Source organism: Argiope bruennichi, chromosome 6, assembly GCF_947563725.1.
Source record: "Argiope bruennichi chromosome 6, qqArgBrue1.1, whole genome shotgun sequence".
Classification (NCBI taxonomy): Eukaryota; Metazoa; Arthropoda; class Arachnida; order Araneae; family Araneidae; genus Argiope; species Argiope bruennichi.
In genome coordinates, this window is record NC_079156.1 from 114,075,250 (window position 1) to 114,092,775 (window position 17,526).

Consider the following 17,526-nt stretch of genomic DNA (forward strand, 5'->3'; position numbering starts at 1 on the left):
ATTTAGTAGGAGGTTAAGGGTTTCTAAGATAGCAGGTTATGAGAAACGGTTTTAAAATGCTGATTCTGGTTATCAGAATGAGCATTTTAAATGATTTAAAATTTTAACTAGTAATAATATTAATTATACTTTTTTACTTTCCTGTGCACGAAGTAGACAGTGAGAAAGTTCTGTATTCTTTTTAAAAAATTCAAACTCCAGATTTTGGCAAATCTTTACTTTTCAAATCACTCTGAACCAGAAAAATATACTTTTTGAATTAATGTGTCAGATTGTGAAAATGATTAGTGAGAAAATCTTTTGAGTTAGGCGGATGAAATTTTTAGAATATGGACTAAATATCAGATTTGTAAATCTCTATTAATTTTGAATGAAATCCATTCAGAGAAAGTCTGTCTGTCTGTTTGACTGTCTGACTATTCGACTACAAATGAACTCGATATGTACAAAGCATACATTGATAAAATTCGATACATAGGCTTAGTATTTAAAAGGTAAATGCGTATTAAATTTCCCTCAAGAAGTTCGCATTTTGTTCTGTATTTTTGCATGCAATAAATGTCATAATTCAAAGCGTGGAAACTAAAATGAATGAAATTTGACTCACAAGTTAAATGTCTACAATGTAGGTTCTTATCAAATTTTAATTCAGATATGTCAAAGGGTTGACCATCTGTCCATCTATTCATTCGCATGCATGTAAACTCAATAACTCATAAAAGCAATGAGCTAAATAAATAAAATTTGGTATATGTATTTGTGATAGCAATTGTAGCTCTATACTGTTACAGATTTCACCGGGTTAGCCTGTAGTGGGTGTATGATGTGAAAAGACAATCAGTAGGCCTCAGAAGAAAGCAACAACGACGTTTATTAAACACAATGAATACGAAAACATAGACGACAAATATTCACAGCCAAAGCGAACACAGGACAGCACACTACAGCAGACAGTAGCCCACAGGTAGTAATCGACCTTAGCACACGAAGCGGCCAGACAGAATCCAGCAGGAGAGGGGATCCTCGGAGTTTCACTCTACGGTCTCTCCAACGGCTGAAATTCTCATTGTCTCCTCGCTTTAGCTGCGGACTAACTACTTCTCACAACTGGCTACTACACACACGACACGACGCTTCTTCCACAGTAGACAACAGGACTCGGCACAAAGCAATTCCGCACTCGCTCCACACAACGCTGGCACTCCGCTGTTGCTTCGATATCCTCTCGAAGACTCGTTACTTGTCTATGACTCCAACTACACTTCAATTCTCTTCACCACTCATTGCAGCTTCAGACTGCCGCCTTTTTATAGTTTCTGGGAGGCGGGGCGAGAACCTTCTGGGCCAGTCAGAAGTATCTGGGCATATCTCAGTTCCTATTGGATGGATTGTTAAAATTCTCGAAGTTTCCAGCATTAAACCATTTTGTCGCCAAGTTTGTCTCCAAGCTCTAAGATCACTGACTCGGCACCCGAGCAGCATCCAGATGATTGTAAATCAGTCTTTCTGGTGATAGAATTAACCATGCTGGGAAGCAACTTTATAGGCTTGTAACAATATCAAATTTTGATCTCGGTTGGTCTGGAAAAAAACTACCGAAATACATCTTCGAATTTTTGGTACTTATGTATTAATAGCATGTCAATAATTAATTATGAAAAGAAATTGCTGAAGATCGCATGCTAAATGCACGCCAAAGATCGATAACTATTGTTCGCCTGTGCCATACAATTATTACACAAGTGCCTGTTTCCCTTGCTATACTTTTAATCACAACTTTAATTTACGAAATTCGGAAGATTAAAGTTTGAGTACTCTTCGTAACCAAGTGCAAGGTCCATACTTTTATGTACAAAAGAAAAATAAATTATTAAGATTGCTATAAACATACAATATGGCTCGTTTTGTGTTAAACTTCGTAGCATTACGAATATAATCAAATATATATATTGGATCGCTTCACATTGATTAATTAGGTTCAGAATTTGATATAAGTCCAAAATTTAATTTTCATGATAATAATTTTATTCATCTAATGTGCTTTTAAGTCATCGTAATGAAGCATGGGTTACAGAAATAAATAAATAGGCAGTCTCCTCCAGACACAAAATTAGATAAGTATCTACAACTGAGAATTTAATAAAAATTAGATAATTTTGGTGTAAATATTATGTACTCAAAATTCAATCTTCTGGTTTGTTACGGTTTTACCCGACATACTCAACTCAAGTATTTATTTCTTCGCAGAGTTTGGTTCAAAATATTTGATAAGGATCTTTAATCTTGCTGATAAAAGCATGTGCCGAATTTCATTTATCTAGCTCGTAGCCTTATTCAGTTAACTTTCAGCATTTTACAGTTATTTGTTAATTTTTAACTTTTTTCAGTTATTAAGCTGGATATTAAAAATTGTAAAACAAAAATAATAATACATTCATAATACAAAAATCATCCAGAATTCTGTACATAGCATATTTTTGCACTTAGAGTAACGCATGTAGTATGTAGTTGTTCCTTACGCAATAATTACTTAGTAAGATAGTATTTCTTAAAATTTAATTAGATTTTTAAAAATTAATCGAAATTTTAAAGTTTTTCCTTAATAATTTCGGAATATCATATGACGTAAAGCTATTCTTAAACCAGTTTAAAATGAATTTTTCGCCGAAAAAGAAATTTTATTTTGTGCCATTTTTATTCTGGAAATTAAATAATTTTTTAAATACATTTTAAAGTGTGTTTTAAGTGAAGAAACATGTAGGCAAACGATCGCTGATGACATGAAAAGACGTGTAAATTTTCAAACGAAATAAAAATTTGCAAAATCGGAACACTGATTGGGATTCGGGAGTTGTTCATAATTTTTTTAATTATTTTTAATACATAAATAAAATACATGGAATTAATTTATAGAATGAAAATCTTTATCCCAAAACTTTATTGCAAACTCATTAATAAATGTTCTTGTGTATTATTAACCGCATGAAATTGGTGAACAGTAGTTAGTTTAGTTATATTAATGCCCCGTTGTGAAGCAACACTAGGGCTATTTTGAGGCGGACCTCGTCATTTTGAACCACATTCCGATGACGAGGACGACACCTGAGCTGGCACCACCTCTCCACACCACACCAGCGGGAGGACGTTTGGTCTGACGGATTTAACGTGCAACAGACCCCCTTACACGACGGTTATTCGGTGAAATCGGGTCATGAACCTGAAACCCTAAGGCACACAAGCCGAGACCTTACCACCAGGCCACCACGGCCCGAACAGTAGTTACAAAAGGACCTATTAGAAAGCGATATTTATCGATTAACCGGTTAATACACAAGCACAAGAAACGGTTTTGTGCTCGGTTAATACACAAGCACAAAAACAAGAAAATTGTATTTTAGATGCCTTTTACCTGGCTGATTGAAATCAAAATTTGACAGAGAACTACAACTGCAGTCATTAAGTCATACTAAAATTCACAGTTTAAATTATTATGCTTTTGAAGATCACATTTACAAGCTTATAGAGATAAAGTTCAAAAGGCGGTCAAACCTTAGATGAATTTGATTTCATAATCTACACAAATCTTTTTTCATCTAGCTTTTTTTAGAAAATTTTATTCATCTATCTTTTTCCCGTTTTGTAGTTATTGTGTTTACTTATATTCGGTCAACCGGTCAGATATAATTTCCCTGAATGGATTTTGTTCAAAATTTGATAGAAATATATAAATTTGTTATAAAGACCGTATACCAAATTTCATCCATCTGGCTCAAAATGTTTTAGGGATCTAGGAAAGGTCTGTAAAACGTAGAAACTCGCCAAAATCTTGAGTTCAGATTTTTTGATGATTAAAATATTTTCCTCTTCCATACATCATAGACGAGAAAATAAAAAATAAAGAAGACGCGCAAAGTGTCCCCCCCTCATTGATTTAATTCTAGAAATCGAAGCTAATTTTGCCCTAGGTAAAGAGTGTAATACTACATTTTGAAGTCAGATAACTTGCAGTTAGATGTTACATTTCTTGCTTTGTTACATTTGTCACGTGAGAGTGCTGTCACTTGATTCAACTTCATTATCATTTTCTTTGTTTAACTGCATTTTCGTGAAATTAAAGGAAACGGTGAAAATTAACTGCCATTATAGAAAAGTCAATAAACTGTTTCCCAAAATAACACAAACTTTTGTATTCACAAAATGACAGCACAGCCTTTTCAAATTGAATCTGTCAGAATCCAGTGTGAATTTCAATAAGAATCGAAATGATACAAATGCAATTAAGTGTTCTTTTAATTCAATTCAGAACTTTTCTTTCGAAAACAAACATTGAAATCTTTAATGTGTCGAAAAATGCTGTTTGAACAAGAAATGCTGTTTGAAAAGGAATAATCTTAAATATATATATATATATATATATATATATATATATATATATATATATATATATATATATATTAGGATTTAATTATCTTATATTTTTTCTTTGCTTTGGAATAATTTTAAGAAATTAGAAGGAGCTAAATAATAAAATTCATTATTTTTTCTGTAACTTAAATAATTTTTATATTTTCTCGCAATAATTTTGAATTTACATATATATATGCTGATGATAATTTGTTTATTTTTGCATTTATTACATACTTAAAAGATAAAAAATTTTAATATTAATATTCTTAATAATTTGTTTTAATAACCGCACGCGGTAGTTAATAGTACAGCATAGTGATGTACCTGTGACCTTCATTTACTATGAAAAAAAACACAAAAGAAAATAAAACTGATTATATCTGAAGGAAATCTCCATGTTGTGCAGAATGTAATACCAAAATGCATTTCTTATTTCGGATATAACCATTATTTACAAATCGTTTTCTTTATCGAAATAAGAACTGTTTTGAAGATTAATTCATTTAATTTATTATTTCAAAAAAATAATTAAAAAAAAACTTAAACCAAAGCAAAATTATGTTCTCACATGATAAAACAATTGAAATCTGATATAACAGATTTCATGTTATCATGTGAGAACATTATTATTTTTTAAGTCATTATTTTGTCTTATTTAATTTAACATAAGTCATTAACTAGTTTAAATCGCTTTGACCAATCACGTGATTATCAGACCACGCATGCGTCGTTATTTTGAAAACTAATATCGACGTATTATTTTATTTTTTTAATCTCAAAATCGGCCGAGCTCCAAAACATTTTTTTGCCAGCTAGAAAAATTGAAAAGGAAAAAAAAAATATTATTATCATTATAATATATATAATCCTTGGCGAGTTATTTGGCGATTAATTCCTGTCATGAGATTAATAGTACATGAAAATCAAATTTGTGATTTAGATAACTCTTCACCAGTCGACTACAAATCCATACCAAATTTGATATATTTTAATCATTGCGTTTTTGAGTTGTTGCGTTTAAATGTTTTAGAAATAATGAGTTTGAATGGTGTCCAGACTTTAGAAGTTACCTCTATGTATAGAATTTTATCTTTAAGCTCTTTTCGCTTTGTAGTTATTGAATAATATTCGGACAGCTGAGTATATGGACTTCCTCTGAGTGAATTTTGCTCAAAATTTGATTGGAATATACAAATTTGGTATAAATACCCTATAGCAAATTTCATACGTTTAGTTCAAAGGGTTTCTGAGTTTATGCTTATAATAGGCAGACGAATGGACATTTTCCAAAAACGTATTTTTTCGACGATCACTATACTTTTTCTATACTACGTATACGAGAGAGTAAAAATTATTAAAACTGCGAAAGAAATTTAAGAAAATTATTACTATTTAGTTAATTTTTAAATTTCCTAAAAGTGAAAAAAAAATAGTTGTTTTGATTAATATGCGTGAAAATTATAAGAAAAAAATAAATTTCAATTAATTAAAAATGTTGAAACTTCATTGTTAGCGAGCATTTATTACTCAAGAAGCAACTATGCGAAAAATTTAACAGACTTAAACATATTTTTTAACCTGGGAAACGTTTTGAATAATATTTTTTTTTACGTTATACATGTCGCCATTTATGAATATTGTCCAGGCTATAAACATTCTCATGTTGAAATCTATTAATATAAATTATTTATGGTGATAGCTCACTGTATTAAGAAAAAACGATATTAAAAAAATTAATTATCCTAAATTTTTCTGATGATTGCTTTTTATGAAAGCGAATATCGAGATTTTGTTTTGATTTATTTTGAAACAAGGAGAAAAAAAAAGGGAAAAATTTTAATTAAATCGAATTAAATTAAAAGTTAAAAAAATATTTTGCAAGATTTTTTTTTTAATATTCCAAACGAGAAGTTTCGAAATTTCTTTGAATTTTTTTTCAAAGACAAAAAATATAATTAGAAAACAAAACAGGTTTCTTAAAATAGAAAAAGAAGATTAAGGAATTCTTGAATACATTTTTTTATAAATACTTTACTTTCTGATAATTGGATTAAAAAGTCTTTCTAGAAATGATTTGTTAATTCCATCATTCCTGAAGGGAAAAAAAAAAAACTCCAGGGCAGAGAAATAATTACAAAATTAATATCCAGTTCTGAAAAGTAACGAGAATTGACAGTTTAAAGCCTCTAATTACTTTTTATCCAGCTTTCTTACCATTTTTTTCGAGTCTGTTGCTAAAGATAAAGCTATAATTAGACTGTCTATTCACTTAACCTGTATTAAAAACTACAGTAAATTGGAATTAATCTGAAATCTTCAAAAGCTTTATGTCAAATTATTATTTAGCATTTCTTTTTTTTTATCACAATGAAAAAAACTGAAATTTAATAATAAATTTTTTATCCGAAGTTTCTAAAAATGAAAATGTTTTTATTAGATTTATTTTCACTTTTTGGCAAAGACTTGAAAGCATTTTTTTTTGACGAATTATATATATATTTTTTATATTACATATTCTTGAGATTTTTAAAAATTCTTTTACGAATGATTTTTACATCTATTTTGTGTTAACTAAGAATGCAAACGATTTATTAATAAACATGTAAATCTACTACATAATTTCCCAAACGATTTATTGATTTATTCATATTTATTCATATGGAGATTGCTCAATGTGCGAGCCATAAACTAATCTTCTTACTTTACGTAAACTTTATTAAGAATAAGATACGATTGGCATTAATTAGGATTAGGGAGCATTGGCATCGAATAATTTATTCTTTTCTGTTTGAATTCGACAAGTACAAAAAGCTGTATTAATTCTTACAACTTTTGACAACAAGGAAATGAAACAGTTTTGCATAACATTTTGCAATTGTTGTCTAGAAAATTATTGGAACATCTTAGATAACTTCTTCCGCATCAAAGGGTAAAGATTTGATTATATATCATTTACCAAATTTTTTTTAAGGAATTAACCTGAAATAGGCTACACTTACTTGATGTTGGTTTAACTAAATAATTCCTACATTTGAAATGTAGTAAAAAATATTTAAAAGGAAAACTTTCTATTGTTTATTGATTTTTTTCTAGTCATTATACTTTAACCAAAAAGTGAGCCCGCCATGCCATAGCATCGTCGCTCTGCCGGTTAATGTGATCGAGTCCTAGTGAATATCACCGAACACGATATAAGTCCCCTCATCGGCATGAAGGTAGCCAACCCCACACGCAGCTATACCGAAAGCTTTTGATTCTTATTTTTAGGGTGCTTCTTGGTGGGATGATATGACATTAAGTCAAACGGGGGAAATAAATGTCTGAAGGAAAAGCATAAGTTCGCCTCCCAAATTTATATTTCTTGTTTTGACAATACTGATTTCAAATTATATATATAAAAAAACTTTCCTCTAAGTTTTAAGATTTCATTTTTCTTTAAATTCTTTTTATTAATTGTGGGAAAACATTTGGAGTAAAATCTAGTGGAAATGATGGGTATTTATAAATAATAATAACAAAGAATATTTTAAGCACAATGCATTATCATTGAACAAAACGTCCATTCGTTTCTTAACCATTGTAAGCTTTTTTTTCTTTTCCTTTTTTTACTTTCTCGTATATGATAAATAAAGGGAATATTGTAATTCTTAAAAATAAAAATAAATAAATAAAATAAAATAATTTCGAGATTTTGGCGAACCTGAGCGTTTCAGAACTTTCTGAGTCGGAAAAATACATTTTTGCTGTTATATGTGTCTCTCTGTCAGCACCGATAACTCAAAAGCGCTTTGAGCTAGATAACTGAAATTTGGCATATAGAATAACAACCAAATTGTCGACTGACGATTTAACGATTTTTCTGATATTTTGAACTCATTCACAGGAAGTCTGGCTGTTCGAATACATAACTAAAAAAAAAAAAAAAAAATGCAAATCGATGACTAAAAAAAAGGCAAAGAGCTAAGTAGATAAATTTTGGTACAAAGGCTTATCATCTGGATATAAATTTGGAACCAGATCGCTCAGACGGTTGATCGTCTTTCGGTCTGTAGTTTCTTATTATGTAAATGCAATAATTCGTAAACGCAGTGACTTAAATCAATGAAATCTGGTATCTTATCTTGTGATTCTAACTGTAGTTTTGGGTCAAATTTTGGTTTCAATCGGCAGGCAAAAAATATAAATTTTATATTCTAGCTATAGATTCATCAAAAACGTCAAATTCTCGTTAAAGATCTATCTATATTTCGGAACTATCGCTCTCTATTATCATTCAAGGAATTCTAGGTCTACAATTTTTTGCGGAGGAGGAGGTGGTATATGGCCTTTATTGGAGAATATAAAAGAAAGTTTCGATCATTCAAGCTGGTTTTACTTTTTTGTATAGGAAGTGTAGAGAAGTATTATAATCGTCAAAAAATTGAAGAGATTTTGACGAATCTCCACGTTTCAAACCTTCCAGAGTTCAAAAAACACATTTTTTGGCATAATGTCTGTCTGTCTGTCTGTGAATAAGATTATTCAAGAACATTTCGAGTTAGACGGATTAAATTTGGCATATGACCAAATTTGTAAATTTTTGTAAAACTTTGAACGAAATCTATTACGTCTGTTCGAATAAAAGTGATCTCCATAGCTACATTTACGAAGAATTGGGCCGGCGTCCTGGCATGGGGTAGCGTGTCTTCCCCGTGATCTGGGCGTCCTGGGTTGTTCTTCGTCTGTTCTATCTGTGAGATGTGTGAATGTGCCCCCCCCATCCGTAAAAAGGGGTTGGGTAAGTGAATGTGATGCGTGAGTAGCTAAGACGTACTCTTGGCCCTAGTTTGCGCTTCTAAAAACAAGAAACGCTCCCTTGGCTTAAAAGTCGCTGATTTCATCAGCAAACTTGTCCATGGTAAGTGCCATTATAAACAACAGCAACAACGAAGAATTGGACAGATAAAATTTGGTAGCTGGTTTTAGAATCTAAAACATAAATTCATATAAAGTTTCGAGCCAAATGTACCGAATGCTTAAGCGTCTGTCGGTTTGTTCTATCGCATGCACATAAACGCAATAATTCATAAACTCGAGGACTTAAATGGATGAAATTCGTTATGTTATCTTGTGACAACAATTGTAATTTTGTGTCTTCATTTGGAGTCAATCGGGAGGGAGGGTGAAGGGCGCCCAAAATATATATTTACACGATAGATTTAGTAAAAAAGCTAGATTTCACGCCAAAAATTTATATTTCGTAGCAATTTCTCGCCAATGGCACACAAACGTTTGGGCTTCACACAAGGTTCACAATTGGAAAGTATGCAAGAAAGTTTCGAGAACATCTCTTTTATTTAGTCCCCTCCTTCCTAAAACGTTTGGTACAACCAGTTATATTTTGTTTAAGGTCTTGTTTCAGTATTGATGGTTTATAGATTGTCAGTCTATCTCCACAAAAAAATCTAGCACTCTTGTAGCTCTTATGCATTCTTAATTTATCATTCTGGAGTGGAATTATAGAAATATGTAAGGGTGGAAGTGGCAAAAGCAGAAAACGACCTGAAGTTTCCTGCTTGTTTTATGACCATGATCCCAACCAAGAATTCCATCCTAAAAGACTAATTAATTAAGAGTTTTCGCATTGCATGAAAACATAATATATTTAAACTAAATTTCGGGCAGAATTCCATAAGGGGTGAAAAATTTATGAACTGTTTTAATACTCAAATTGCTTAAATGGAATGAATTTGTTAAAAATTATGCATTTTATACAAAAAAAAGGAATTTTCCCCAATTTTTTATTGTATTGTTCCAGTTTTTCTAGCAGAAATTTCATAATTTTACAATACGTCAACAGCAACAAAATTTTGGAAATGTTAGCTATAGTTTCTTTTTTGCGAAGCTCAAATTTCATTTCTCAACTATGTACATTTCTTTTCAGGATAATTTGAATAATCTAGAGTTTAAAAACCAGTGGGAGTGGTCTCCAAAAACTTTCTCGCATACTCTGTAATAAAGTTGATATACCAGAGATTTCCTTACATGGCAATGGCGTACAATAGTTACGAAATATTAACCTTGGCGTGAAATTAGCATTTTTACTGTATTTGGCGATTAATCCCTGGCATATGGCGATTAATCCTGGCTTTTTAATGGCATTCGAAAATCGAATATGTGTTTTAGATTTGCTTTTCCCAGCAGATTTAAACCAAAATTGGACAAGAAACTATACTTGTAGCTCTTTAACAAACAAATCTTTTACCAAATTTGATATATTTAACTCACTGTATTTTTGAGTTATCGCATTTATATGTTTCTGGAAGTACAGGAAGTACAGACAAGTTTCTGGAAGTACAGACGGTCAACCCCTCGTTGGATTTTGTTCACAATTTATTGAATGTCTACACTATATATGTTAAATCTTTGTGCTGAATATTACCTACCTAGCTCTCTTCATTTTGTAATTATCTTGTTAAATTACATTCGAAGAACAGGACAGACAGACATCCTCTGAACAGATTTTACTTAAAATTTGATATAAATCTACCAATTTGGTGTAAAGGCCATATACGAAATTTCAACCGTCTAAATCAAAGCGTTTTTCAGTTATCTTTGTTACAGACAAACAAGCGGACATTTTCCATTTTCCATTTTTTTTTTTTTTTTTTTTTTTTTTTTTTTTTACTAGGGGGAGGTCTAAAACGTGGAGATCAGTCAAACTATTGAGTTCGAATTTCTTGACGTTTGCAATATTTTCTCTGTACTACGTATAAGAGAAAGTGAAAAAGGATAATTAAACTTTTTTTGGTCCTTTCTTTAACCTTCCACACACACACACACACACACACACACACACACACACACACACACACACACACACACACACACACACACACACACACACACACACACACACACACACACAAATCGCCACAACTAGTTTACATGCTAAAATAGTTTCTCAAAGCTTATTATTTGCCGAATTTGTTTGTAAAGAAAACTCTGAATAACAGTTTTTATTATTCTATGATAATCAGCAATTGTTTAAAACTTTTAACTAAAGAGAAAATTTGTAAAATTTTTACCTCCTTGATAATATTTAACCAAGATATTTGCTTAAAAAACAATCCATTGTAAATCGGTAAGTAAGACCGATTCACTAGTAATTCAGCAATCAGCAACTAAGGAATTTGAACTTCCTGGCCTAAAGTAAATTGTTTCTCTACTCTATTAGAGCCGTTACAATTATTTTAAATTCCTATGATATGACGAAAATAATTAATTAAATAATTAAGGAGTAAAAAATTAATCTATTTTATTTCAACACTTTACAACTTCGTATAAAATCTGCTTTTTTTTCATCGCCTTCCACTAAAATCTCTGATCGCATAATTGATAAATTTTAAACTACATATTTAAAAAAAAACAACTTTTCTATTTTATTTATTTATATAATGCTGAAACGTAATAATATGGATGCTTAATATTCAGATTAAGGCAATAAAATATACATTTTGTAATTTATTTGACATTTCTTATTGTTATTTTGTGTTTAATTTAATTTAGAAAGAAATGCACCGAAAAATTAATTCTAATCATCTGACAGTGTAGATAACATGTAATAACCGCATTTCTTAGAATTTTTTTTATTGGTTGTACGGTATGATAATTTTTTTTAACCTGATATACATGTTTAAGTATTATTACGAAATTGGCAATTGTCTATTTATAAGTCTTACTTAATATTATGATATATACTTCAATAAATGTTGTGGTTCAACATTCAAATTAATATCAGTAAAGTAAATTTTGCCCCCTTTTGAATAATAAATTGCTCTGAACTTTTATCTGTTTAGCCTGTCTAAAACGGCATTGTCGGTAATTATAAACGTAGAAAAAATAAGATTTTACTGGTAGAAGTATTGGTCCTTTCCCATTTCACCTTCTCTTCCGGGGTGCATTTCGGTATGATGATTGGTTCTCGACATCTTGGTGAGTATAGTAAAGGTGTGGGATTGAATCACCTCCTGCCGATGATGGGACGTGTCTCTTATAGGAGGGATGCTTCGTGACCAATGATAATCATTACGATTTAACCTTAATTCCTCGTACTGCTGTTACGGTATCCTGATAATTCACTTTACCCATGTGCCTTCGGGTAGATCAGAGTGGTTCAATTGTTCTCATATCCTACCTGGGGATATTTCAGATATAGGTACAAGAAGCTTCCTATATTGGACTAATTCTTGCTTCCTGTGTGAGTATATTAAGATTATACGGTCAGATTACTTTTACACCCGCATGGAATATACTCCTACGGATTGGGTTGTAACGTGAACGGTGATTATTAGAGCTCAAACTTAGTTATCACCTGTCAATCAGGTACTCCCCAGGCGTCAGGAGTTTAGGGGCTAACTCTCGTATATGATTACCGCTCTCCCCTATACCTTATTTTTTTACTTCAAATTGTTGTGAGTAAACCAGCATGATCATTCTACTAAGTCAATATGTAGTGCACGAATTTCATTAAGAAATAGATGTAGGCACTCCACATCGGAAAAAAAAAATCAGAGCATACAACAAATTGATGGCAGCATTCTTTTGGAAAATACAAGAAGAAAATTTCATGGACTTTCTGTATTGTGAAGCAAGAATTACAAATGAACATGCACTTCGTAATTGTAGAAGTTGAAATAAAAAAAACCCACGAAACAATATCAAATTTCATCGTGATATTTCAAGTACACTTGCTTCACATGTTGTATTTCAAAAGATTGACTAATCGAAGGAGTGTTGACGTTACATTACATATACTGATCTAGTGCCATCGGATTTCTATCTATTTGGCTGACTGAAAGTTTGTCAGTTTGAAAAACAGTTTTAAGATGTCGACGCATCCAATGCATATGAAAAAGTGGTGTAATGAAAAACCTCATGAGAGTTACGAGACTATAAAATCAAAAATGGCTGTAGTGTATAAAATAAGTAGATCATAAGATTGACTGACATTTTCAAAGGTCTGAAGAACCAAGGCTTTTATCTACAAAATTCCATTTCTCTACTGATTACTATTATTAGTCAACAATGAATTGTACGTAATTATTTAAATCTATTTCTGCATATTCCCTATTAATCATATTCGAATTATCACATTCCAATCGAATCTTGTAACTAAACAGTTTCTTAGACAATTTAGATTTTTTTTTTTTTTTGCTTTTTCGCATACGTAGTATAGTAATCGTCGAAAAATTCGAACTCGAGATTTTGTCGAATCACGTTTTAGATCTCCCTGAATTCGAAGAACACATTTTCAGAAAATGTCCGTCTGTCTGTGACGATAATTCAAAAATGCTTTGAGCTAAACGGATGAAATTAGGTATACGGTCTTTACATAAAAGTTACAGATTTCTTTCAGATTTTGAGCAAAATTCGTTTAAAAGAACTCTGAGCAGCTATTCGAATATAAGCAAAAACGATAACTACAAAACGAAGAGAGCTAGATGGATAAAATTCGGTATAAAGACTTAATATCTATAGTCTATATAATCAAATTTTGAGTCAAATCCAACCAGGAATTGACTGTATGTCTCTCTGTAAATTTATAAACCTAAAAACGTGATAACTCAAACATGGAATTATTTAACTGCATAAAATCTGGCATGGGATTTTGTGAATACAAGTGTAGTATTGGGTCAAATTTCAGTTTCAATCGGTAGAAAAAAACGAATTTAAAACATAAATTCGATTTTTGGATACTATGTACCACACCCCAGGGATTAATGGCCAAGGATGGCACAATAGATTCAATAAAAATGTTAAATTCACTTCAAATGTTAATATTTCTTAACTGATGTATGCTAATACTATGCTATCTGGGCATTTATAACATTTTGACTGAAAAGTAGAAACTAGAAAGCATTCGTGATTTTTCCCAAAATGCATTTTTCCAAATTCTTCCTCATCAGATTTATTCACTTTACTACTTAATTTTTTAAAAAAATGAAGGGAACTGATCAGTAGAAATGCACTTCAGTCTGTTTTAAACATCTAAAATGAGAAGACGAAACTATGATAGCAAAGAGCGCTGTAAAAGAATCTAGCAATCGTTTTCAAATTGCATTTTCCTTTAAATTTTATTTAATATTCTTTCGTTTTTTTTCTTGTATTTGGAATATATTATAAAGATATTATTATAAATGTTAAAAATGCATCAGCTTTCGATGCAAGATTTTGACGAATCATCTCTTTGTATTAAATCTTTTTAAGTCCGTACGAAACATTTTTGGAAATTTATCTGCCTGGTTCTCGATCAATCTTAAATACGATAAATCTTAAACTGGTGAAATTTGGCATATCCAGTTTAGGTCGAAATTCGAAAAATCATATTAAATTAAAAACAAAATCTGTCATTGATAACTCTGTTTCCCATATGAAAGTAAATGAAAAAGATAGGTCAACAGCAAAACGCACAGACTGGACGAAATTTTTACAACAATTGTAGATTTACAAAAGCATTTTGTATCACACTCATTAAACATTATGTGTCTGTCGACCAGTTTATCTGAACATATGTGCATTCGTTTACTCGAAAATGCAATATGCTATAAGAGTGAATGTTAGTGAAAATCCGTACATCCAAAGTATAGATCTGTGTTAATTTTGGACCAAATTCGTCAGATTATAATCTATCTATGTATAAGTGAGCAAGATAATAAAAATTTCACTTTAATTATTAATATCGTCACAATTATTTTGACATCACACTTATAGATTTAGATCAAAATTTGCTGAGATTATTATTAAATTTTCTTGAATATAATAAAAAGCTAACACAAAATAGACCAAATTGTATAAGTATAATGAAAAATCAAATGGATCAAAACCTTGGTTTATTATTGTATTATAAGCTGCCCATATTCAACAAATTAGGAGTGATTAGATTTTATCTCTAAAACTATATACAACTAAATATAGTCTGCATTTGTGAATACAAAATTCACAAATAAAAACTAGTTCTCTATCACAAAATTGCTTCGAATTAATCATCTATTTTACATTTTCAATACTGAATTTATTTTCAAAAGGCTTAAAATGTTTTTTATTAAATCGAAAAAAAAATAATTTCGACTTAAAAATTTCCACTAATGAATATTTTTTGTCCGGAATTAATGAAAAAATTAAAGAGCCTGTATAGATTAAAAGACATAATATTAAAAAAATAGCAAAACTATTTTCAGCAGAAAATAAGGATTTTTCATAACATTAATATATTCTTTGCCACACATTAGAATCTACATAATTTATTTAATAAAGATTAATTTATCACCTATAATCTAAATGAACAAGCATATAATTATTTTCAGCTTTGTTAAAATACGAATTTATTAAATGCAGATGTAAAAAAATTCGAATTTTAATAAGAGTAGAACAATATAAAATAGATTAGAGAATTAAATTTGTTCGACCGTTTTTCATTGTTGAAGCAAGATACAAAAAAGATGAAAAGAGAGCAAATATTTTATTAAGGAGCTTTAAAAAGATTTATAGCTGAAAAAATTATATTTAAGAATATTATATTTTATTAATTATTTGATATAAAATATTTATGCTTGAATAAGTGATCCGTCATTTATTAGAATCTCATATAATGTAAATAGCTAAAATAGTACAAATACGAATTTAGAAAGAACAAAATAAAATAAGTTGTATTTGAAAAACGAAATTCTTTTGCTTCTTTCCTGTTGCCAAAACAAGAAACCCAAAAAACTGAAAAGAAAGAAATTTTTCTGTACCTGTTCGTCTTGCAGTTTCTTTCATCGTGTCGGGGCGATGTCACTCACTTGTAAATAGCAGATTTTTCTTCGTGAAGAGAGGCAAGTTCGGCAGTTAGCGCATCTCTGGGCTGACAGACGACAGTTCCAATCGTTTGACTTCGGTTGAGCCCTAGCGACCGCAACACGCATCAATCAAACGATAATTTTCGGGCGAAAAAACTTTAGGAATTTTTTACAAATTGGCTTCTTAAAGTCGTTTGGTTTCCTGCGGATATGAAAGTTTATTTTTAAAAGGGTAAATATTCTTCTTTAGATGAATTCTGTTTCGAATAACTTTTTGACAGCTGTCTGACAAGCAGAATATAAAAAGAACAACCTAAACGGTAATTTGGGAGTGTTGTTTTATTTTAACTAAAAAAACCATTATTTTTCTTTCGCTTCCGTTGTTCTAAAATGAGTCTATATAGAATGAGTCTAATGAGAATTACACAGTTTAGTATGCGGGGAATAAGTATGCTTTCGTGTTACAATCTAAATTTTTTTTAAAGTTTTTTTTTAATTAAAAAATTATTTATTTAAAAGCATTAGCCACTTAACTGTTTTATTTTCTTTACTATCTAAGAAGATAACATCTTCTATTTTGGGAATATTTTCTTATTTTGATTCAAATGGAAATCCATTGCATGCTTGACTAATCTATGTATTCAAAGTAATTTTAATATTGAATTATAATCGTTATGAATGGTTTATTTTTTGCTTACAACAATCAAAATTCGATGCACTTACAGCATATGGTCAAAACAGTTAAGCTGTTTTGATTAATATTAATTAATCTACCATTTCATCAAAATATAACCTTCTTGGCTTTATTTATAAATACTTTGGATTAATTTTCCATTTTTCAACTATATATATCTAACTCATTCAGTATAATTTCTAACGATTTGTATTAATATTCTAAAAGTGAAATTATTTTCGAGTGCCATTCCAACTTTAAGAGAGATAGTTTTCAAGTTTTATTAAACATATTAAATCGACTATTTCCTTATCATAAGTGCCAAATAAAGCCCTGTGGCTTTTTGGGGGGCGAGAAATTTTTTTGTAAGTAAATATACTTTTAGACATAATTTAAATAACTTTTTGTTCGGAGATTTTAATCATATTTCAATCAGAAAACATCATTTTCTTTAATTAAGATTTTGCTTTATTCTTTAAATAACATGTAAATAAAATAACTGTTATATCTATGCAAAAATATTTTCAAAAAATATATCTTTTAAATCTTATAACTTCAATTTAGAAACCCAGAACCATCACAAGAATAAATTATTAAAAAGATTTTTGTATGCTGCTTTTAACTTCA

General features: G+C 30.3%; 1 protein-coding gene across 1 annotated transcript in view; it reads right to left on the reverse strand.

Moving 5' to 3' along the window:
• Positions 1 to 16,330, reverse strand: part of LOC129972670 (uncharacterized) — a 28,048-nt gene extending 11,718 nt beyond the window's left edge. The window contains exon 1 of the mRNA XM_056086892.1: positions 16,182 to 16,330. Within this exon, the coding sequence (XP_055942867.1) occupies positions 16,182 to 16,206 (25 nt within the window). The 5' untranslated portion in view covers positions 16,207 to 16,330. The remainder of the gene's footprint in view (positions 1 to 16,181) is intronic.
• Positions 16,331 to 17,526: the final 1,196 nt, after the last annotated feature.